The 8,927-nt window shown below is 37.0% G+C and overlaps 1 protein-coding gene and 1 non-coding gene across 2 annotated transcripts; both read right to left on the reverse strand.

The window, feature by feature from the left end:
* Positions 1 to 1,740: 1,740 nt before the first annotated feature.
* Positions 1,741 to 1,822, reverse strand: TRNAS-CGA. The gene has a single exon. It is a non-coding gene; the product is annotated as a tRNA-Ser (tRNA).
* A 409-nt stretch (positions 1,823 to 2,231) lies between these two features.
* Positions 2,232 to 7,393, reverse strand: LOC104803809 (TOM1-like protein 2). The gene is made up of 10 exons (XM_010527876.2): positions 7,115 to 7,393; positions 6,476 to 6,554; positions 5,959 to 6,057; positions 5,758 to 5,871; positions 5,412 to 5,572; positions 4,848 to 4,929; positions 4,584 to 4,669; positions 4,178 to 4,366; positions 3,464 to 3,936; positions 2,232 to 3,109 (listed from the first exon to the last, which is right to left on the reverse strand). The coding sequence occupies exons 1-10, from the start codon at positions 7,213 to 7,215 to the stop codon at positions 2,553 to 2,555; spliced, it is 1,941 nt and encodes a 646-aa protein (XP_010526178.1). The 5' UTR covers positions 7,216 to 7,393; the 3' UTR covers positions 2,232 to 2,552.
* Between the last annotated feature and the right edge of the window lie 1,534 nt (positions 7,394 to 8,927).

The raw sequence follows: 8,927 nt of genomic DNA on the forward strand, positions 1-8,927 counted from the left end.
ATATATATATATATATATATATATTCTGTTAAAAATAATATTTAGAAATAAAACTATTAAATTTATCAAAAATAATATATAGATACTAATTTTGAAGATTTGATTTAAAAATATATATTTGTGGGTCAGAAAAATCGATCCCGATTTTAAAGAATTTCGGGTTAGTAAGATCAATCTCGATTTTAAAGAATTAAAAGAAAAACTAAATTGTTTATGTATGCATATAGTGAAATTTTATTTATAAATATAATATAATTTAATCTATTAGTGAAATTTTAAAATTTTGATCGGTTAATATAATTTATAATATTTTTACTATCTTTTCTGTTTTTTAATTTAAAAATATTATATATTTCGATACGTGATTCTCCCTCTATATATATATATTGTGATTATCAATTTTTAAATATATTTATTTATTGAATATAAAAATTATTCATTTTAAATAACTTTTTACCTAAATATTTTCATTAGCATACATTTTTCTTGCGTATAAGATGAGAGATCGACATTAAAAAATATTTTTATCTCTTCCTATATTTCTAAATCTATTTAGTATAATAAATTATTATATAATTCTTCAAACTAAATATCTTTAGAAAGATATGGTTAAATATATTATATATCTTTGTGTAAATATTTTAGAGAGATTAATAAAAAAGATTATTTTAATCAATCCAAATATTTAATATCTAGATGGATTGTGTATTAAGAATCATATAAAAGAAAATCTATATTACATGTTTATATTTAACTAATCGCATAATATTTCTTACACTAGATATATTTTATAAAATAATTATTTTTGCTGGTAAAAAAATCCACGATTTTAAAGAATTCTTGATTATAAAAATCGGATTTTAAAGAATTAAAAAAAACTAAATTATTTATGTATCTATATAATAAAATTTTATTTATAAATATAATATAATTTTATTTAATAGTAAATTTTTAAAAATTTGACTGGTCAATATAATTTATAATATTTTACTATTTTTAATATTTTCAATTTAAAATATTATGTATTCTGATAAATGATTATATATATAGTATGATGTTCAGTTTTTGAATTTATTTATTTATTAAATACAAAAATTATTATATTTGAATAATTTATATCTACATATATTTGTTGATAATGTAATCCATATATTCAACTTAATGGTATTGAACTGTTGTATACACATGCGGAAGATAACATATCAACCGAAGACATTCATACATGATGATGATGGCATGAGTTACGTAAAAAAATCTACATGGAGTCTATGAGAGTAAAGCTTCAACCAACAAGGAAAGTCCACACAAATTGATTCAGATCAAGACAACTAGAAGACTTGCCATATCTACTACTAATTAAGCGTGAATCAGAAATTCAGAATACAATCAGATTGATGCAGGTGAAATATAGAGGCAAATATATCAAAGCATATTTCCTTATGTTATCTCCTGTATATGTAATTTACCTTTTTATGTTATTTTCCTGCATCACTTCCCATTGTGTGTATATTTCTGAATTTTTATTCTAAACTCTCTAAGTGCATTCTCGATTCATATTAAACCGAGATTGCCACCAACATTGCTGAATTCACCTTCTCAATTAATCTGATTATCTTCATCAACCACATTTGAAAAACTTCTATGTTGAAATATAATTTAGCCTTCTGTGGAACCTACCACATACATATATATATATATATATTATAACTAAAACGAAAAAGTAAGTAAAATATAATAAAACGTCGACAGCAGGATTCGAACCTGCGCAGGCAAAGCCCAACAGATTTCGAGTCTGTCTCCTTAACCACTCGGACATATCGACCTTGTTGAGATATATTACAAGAAAACATTTCGGCATATCGCTCTCAAACTTGCATTTTGATTTCCGTATTGTATTACACAGTAGATGTCGAAAACTACATCTAGAATCAAACCCACCACACACACATATATCTATCTATATATGACAAGAAAAAAGTACAATCGTATTAACAATTATCAAAAACCCTTAGGATGTGACTTGACTGCTTCCCGCCCCCCCGCCCAAAAAAAAAACACTTAATTGATTTGAGGAGGAGAAAGGAAGAAAAAGGACTTTATGAACGCTCCAAAACGCACTCCAGCGTTTGGAGGACACGCCAGTCGCAAACGTAGTTTTAAACAACCACCGCGTCCCAAGATGTCGCACCAAACAAACACCACAAAGCTTCTGTTAACAATAGACACCAAACTTTACGAAATCGGAGTTTAGAAAAATATTATTTCCGACGGAATCAAACGGAAAGGTTCAAGACAAACCTTATGATATGAAAAATAAAAATAAAGATGAAAATCTCACAAGCAAAACCCAACAGCCCGAGTCTTCAAAGTTTCAAGCTTTCCTCTACACAGAAAAAATATACAAATCCACTACCAAAGGTCCAACCCAGAAGCTGTATCACTTATAATAGACGAGAGTTAGCTTAAACCCCGATGAAGGAGCCAAGAGTGAAATATTACACTAGAAACAGCCCTCGTTTCTTTTGCGAGCATTCTCACATACTACCAGCTCTTCAAGAGGTAGGCTTTCCGGGCTTGAATTTCGATATGTCTACGAGATCTCCAAACAGCTTATCCTGGGGATTGTTCTTAGGTTTCATCGGAGGCAGATAAGACGGGGTAGAAGAAGATGATACCTGGTTGGAAGACGGATTTCGCTCGTCCCTGATGGACATACCGTACATTTGTTGGTCCAGATATGGGCTCCCTTGTTGCGGTTGTCCATAGCCGTATCCATATCCGTATCCGCCCATCTGGTTTCCGTATACCGGTTGTTGGCCGTACACTTGAGGAGGCATCATCTGCTGGGGTTGGAACCCTAACCCTAAAGGCTGATTTGTCGGGAAGGGTTGGTTCGGCATTGGTTGCATGTACATACCGCCGCCCATCTGATTGTTTTGAGGTACTTGAGGATATGCCCCGTTGTTAACCGGTTGAGCATGCGTAAGGACGGCCTGGGTCACTTGCATTGGAGGCGAGAATGGACTGCCTGGTCCTGCAGTTAGACTGGCGGAGTCTTGACCCTGAGCTTCCCATGGTGGTGGTGGAAATGCCATACCCTCTTGCCCACCTTTCAAGTTTCAACAGTACAAAAAAATTATTACCCCGAAAAAAACAGGAGATTAATGAGATGTATGGATGTATTGCTCTTATTAAACCAGGTGACTCGGTTAACTGTTAGAGAATTTGGACAGGGGAAACGGGACACTAGCTGGTATTCACATATCACCAAATTAGTCTTAAATGTCTGCTCTCCCTAAGATGCATCAGTTGCCTGGACTTATTTCAAGTCCATCTTAGAGGGAGAAAAAACATTCCTTTTGCAACCATCATCACGTTTACAGAACCATCCGTATTTACTTCAAAATACACTTAAGTTGTGTAATTTGATCTAATAAACAAAAATAGCGGATAGATGCATTACCATAAGCTGGGGAAGATGGTTGCTGTGGTTGTTGCAAGTGTTGAGTCTGCTGGGTCGGATGACCATTCCAGGCGGAAGAGACTCCTTGACTGTACGATGGCTGCTCGAACTGTGAATAACCCATGTTAGGAGCAAATCCATTGGGCTGTAGTCCGCCTTCCGCAGGTTGAGTATTTGGTTGCTGTAGCGACTGAAGGTTCAAAGGATTGGTTTGGGGAGCAGAACTGCTACTTGGGGCAGCAGGGTTCGGGTTACTAGTATTGTCTGAGAACATATCAATAAGGACAAGTGCATTTGAATCAGAAGCAACGGGACTTGCCGGTTGAGGCGCTGTGACAGGAACGAGGGCAAGATCATCGCCGCTGAGGAGATCTATTTTAGAACTGGCTGAAGCTGGAGGAGCTGGACTAGCCGTGGGTGGTGCTGGGAGGGATAACTGGTTTAGAAGCCCAGTACCAGAACTCGATGTGGCTCTGTGAAAAAAAATCCAGATGGTAAATCAGACGCTATTTTATAAGACATCAGTGATTCAGTATTTTAACTAATATTACCAAACTGCATAACTGGACTCCGAAATCTTAGTTCTTTCTTGAATAGAGGCATCCGTAACCCACAATCCAAAACCAAGTAATTTTCTCCAGCCAATGTACCCTTCGAGCACCATCAATTATCTAGGTCATTGGAGAGCATGAACTCAATGTTTGGATTACCTACCCGTTAGCCTGATTACTACTATCACCAGTGTCAATAAGAGGACCATCAACGGCAACGGTGGATTTTCCTGGCTCAGGCTTGGGCTTATGCATTTGAGCAGGAATTCCAGAAGCAATTGCGTCGTACTTGACTAGAACACGCTCCAAGTCATCATTTAATGACAGACCTTGACCTAACAGTGACTCATCCCTAGAAAACCATAGATGTCAGGTATGATAGTAAATATGAAGGGAAGTAAGTAACACATACTGATATTCAGCATATCATTAGAAACCCCAGTCATTTGGTCTCCTCAAATTAAATTATCATGCAAAGTTCATTCCGAAGAACATTTGTTGATATTTACTAAATTACTGAATACTGACACCGAAGGAATTACATCTAAGGCAAAAGCAAGAGCTCTTACGAAGTCGAGTTGACGAGGTGTACTACTCTTTGTTTGTATGTACGACACTGCTCTACGAGGTCAACAATCACCTCTTGTTTAAGCCCCTGAACGAGCCAAAACAAAGAATTATGGTCCCAGATTTGCTCAAGTAGAAAACTAAAATCATGTAATCCAGAGTTGCATTGTAATCAATAGGAAAAGCTTCTCAAACTATAATATAGTTTGCCATACACCCAGTTTTTGCAAACAGAGTAATCTTCCTCTGCAAATAAATGATGTTACCTCCTTGTTTCCCGGATCCAATGCATTCAGCATTTCTGCAAGCACATCCATGATACCTTTTGCATTCTGAATCTCTGACAGACTGCAGAAGATTTTCATTTATGCATATACATTTGATAAACTATAGATGTTGAACAAAGAAAGCAGCAATATTCCCCTCAACTATAAGTCTCAAATGGAATGAACAGACACACACAGTGCCCTAAATTATGTTGCTAAACCTCCTACAACAGGAGTCCGAAGACCTGCTTTGGTGAAAGAACGGGAATCGAGCCTTAAGCATCATCTCTGAGCTTTGCAAGGACTGAAAAGATATTAACTTACTAATCTCTGAAGATAGTAACGAATAAAATATTTGCATGCTTAGTTTAAAGGTAAGCACAGAATGCTTTCTTCTGAAACAAAAAGAAGTTGAAAGGTGTTTAGGCAGCTTAGCCAGATTGGCTCTAAAACAATTATTTCCCTAAATATTGAAGTTAATTGAAACAGACCCAATTGAATATCTCAAACCTATTGCTTATGAGTTTTCAAGTTAAACAGTGAGAATTGCAACACGAGATATACCTCAGCGTTGGAAAATCTGGCTCAGCTGAAGGTTCAGGCATATCATTATGAGGTCCAGGATTGTGAATATTTGGAGGATATGATGACAGAGGCTGCGTTTGGGGTGGTGTGAACACAGGAGCAGACCTTTCGGATCTCTGAGGGAAAACAGCTCCAGCACGCTGAAAGAGACATGGTTTAGCAAATAAAGAGTGCCATACGAAAGCGCTAAGGGTGCCACAAGCATAATCCACTTGGTTATTACTTGTTAGCCAAGAGTGAAATCATACTGAGGTGACTGAACATCTATCATTTGCTACGGTAATCTTCTTAAAAGAAGTCGAACGCTGATCTTCAGCACACTTACCAACAATTCCTGGTATGCTGCATAGTATTGTGGATATCTTGCCCTAGGACCACCAAATGCCTCTTGCCATGTATCGACAAGAACCAAAATCTTCTCTTTGACATGAAAGTCGGGCTATATGCATCCAACATATAACATGAATCAGAAATAGAAAGAGAAAGAGTTAAACGTTGTCATGCAAGACAAATATAACACTCTTACCTTCTTCTTGACTATCCTCACCATCTCATGAAGCACACCCTTCTCAGCTACATGCATATGGACCATGTCACCACAATTCTTCACTATTGTCTCCAGAAGCTACGATAAAACAAATGCATGTTGAGTGAACATAATAATGTCATACCAAAACAAGAGGCAAGAGATGATGCAAATACTATGTACAACACTTCTTCTGACAATTCTCTCTTAGCAGCAAAATAAGTTGTAAAAGACAACGCAAACTGTATTGGGCTAATTAGCTGAGCCAAAGACAACAAAGGATCAAGTTCAATCCATGTAAAGTCTCACGTGCGTCCTGAAGCAGACACCTAATCACTAACATAAAAACCCTCTCATATCAGCTTTCAGTGACAAAGAAATGACTATCAAAAAGCATCACCATTAAACCAAAATGTAAAATCTCCTCATTTCTTCAGTTGTATTATGATAGTAGGTGAACATCAGAAAACCGGGAACAAAAATAACTAAAACAAAAAATCATTGTGTCAGAGCTCACTGTTAAGGCAAGAAGTTGAACTTTCGGATTCTTGCTGCCAATTCGTTTCTTTATGCCTTTCACCACATCTTTTGCTTGCCTGAAACACAGTAGACAATTTCAGGAGAGAATTAGGAAATGTTCCCTGCTTTTATAGTACAACCCAAAAATGATCACTAAGTCTACATTCCATGAACTAGTAAGTAGTAACTACTCAAAGTCAGATCAAAATTTCAACAAATCACATATTGAATGTATAACCTAAACAAACCATTTTGCACTTGCTATAGTACTATACAAAACATTCACCGCATGACTTAATGTTTGTTTCAAGCAAAGACCTTGCATTGTCCATCAACACATACACTCAAAGAACATATCACATGATATCTCGCCTTTTAACCTATTTCGATATTTGGGTAAATGGAAAGAAACATGGATAGCAATCGCCCGTATCTGCATCCATGGGAAAACGAAATTCGATTTCGAATTTCAATCAAATAGCAACTCTTCAACTGAACCAACCCAACCAGGCTTACAGAGATATTACAGATTTTCTCAGCAACCAAACAAGAAACCCAGGGATCGGAGAAAGTTCACGGCCAAAAAAATCGCAAGTTAAACAGAGAAAGAAACGGATATCAGAATCCGTCGACTTACACTGGATCGTTATTGAGCATGTCACAGATCTCGAGGTTCATAGCCCAATCTGGACCGATCAGCATGTCGCTCGTCGCTCTCTCTACCATAGCGTTCACCATCTTCGCTTCGACCGGAAAAACAAACCTCCGATGGATTCTCAGCCGATGAAATCGCTTCTCCGGCGAAATCTTTGGCTGTTAGATCACGCGAGAGAAGACGCCGGCGAAGAAATCTCGCTCAGAGAATCACGCCTCTTTCTCTCTCTAAACTAGTACCAATCGAACAGCATTATTTTTTATTTATTTTCATATAATTTCTAATTCTCTCTTTTAAATTTTCGGTTTTTTTATCCCTTTTTTTCTCTGTTTAGATCATTTTCCCACTTTAGTCGAATTATATTATAAAGCCTATGGGATTTCGCCACCTGTACATCTAGTTGCATTCGATGCTTCTCTTTTTCATCGGACCGTTGGTTTGGCCGACCTCTGAATCCAACGGTCGGGAATCGTTGTCTTTTATGCCAACGATGAGATGGGATATATCCAATCTACCCTTTGACCGCTGCGAGCACTTCTATATCTACCCTTGAAACTCTAAATTAAAAAAAAAATGGGTAGAAGTTAGGAAAAGACCAATTATACCCTGAAATTTTAATCAAAAGGCGAAAAAACCAAATTAAAATTTAAATTAAAAAAATAACGGTTCTCTCTCTTTCTTCAGCCCACGTTTTCTCTCTCTCTCTCCTCACTCTCGCCATTTTCCTCTCTCTCCTCACTGTCTACATCTCCTCCGTCTGGCTTTCGAAACCGCCGGTTTTGTGGCAAAAAACCGTCGATTTAAGCCGCGATTTTCCTCTCATAAGTCTCTGTCTTTACGAGAATCGGTCTCGTTCGAAGATGCTGACGAAGATGAGTGAACCACTGACGTAGAAGCCATTTTCTTCCTTCTTTGTGCTTCGAATCTGAGGAGAGTAAAGACAGAGACTTATGAGAGGAAAATCGCGGCTTCTCATGTGACCTATTGTCTTGGTACCACGTGACCAATTCTCATGTGACCTATTGCCCTGGTACCATGTGACCTATTGTCCTGTGAACTATGACCAAGTCACCTATCACCAATCGAACCGATCCTGTGACCTAATTTACATCGAACCGTATCACCTATATCATTGTGACCCAAATCAACATATCATTCATCAACCAAACATCGAACCATACATCCCGTCACCTATATCACTGTGACCCAAATCAACAAATCATTTCGATTTTAACCACTTCAAACCAAAGATTATAATGTTATCCCTAAAATTTCAAATACGAAATGGTACTATTTCACATTGTCACAGGTCACATGATCTGATGTATTTTATTGTTGTGCAGTTGTCGTTTATGTACAAAATGAAAGACATTCAGTTCTCTCCTAAGATAAATACCAAGTGTTACCCGTCGGAGACAATAAAAAAACTGAAAGACTTGTTAAGCCCTGAAGAATGGAGGTATTTCAGTCATGAGTCGCAGTTTCAGCATTTGTTTCACATGCAATTTGATGGCACGCTGAAGATGGCTCCAGCAGCATTCCTGATAAACCATTGTGTCAATGCGGAGGATGAAAATGAATTATGGTTTGTTCTAAATGGTGTGCCCATTAGATACTCCATCGTTGAACACGCTCTCATATCCGGATTGAAATGCGGTGAGTATCCGGTTGGATGGGAATATATAAGGAAAAGCCAGTTTAGAGTGAAGACTTTTGGAAATCGAAAGGTATCTAAGGAGAGTGTAATAAGACATCTCGAGAAGACACCAACTCAAAGGGCTGCTGATAGGAAGAA

This window comes from Tarenaya hassleriana, unplaced genomic scaffold, assembly GCF_000463585.1.
Source record: "Tarenaya hassleriana unplaced genomic scaffold, ASM46358v1 Cleome9, whole genome shotgun sequence".
In the NCBI taxonomy this organism is placed as follows: Eukaryota; Viridiplantae; Streptophyta; class Magnoliopsida; order Brassicales; family Cleomaceae; genus Tarenaya; species Tarenaya hassleriana.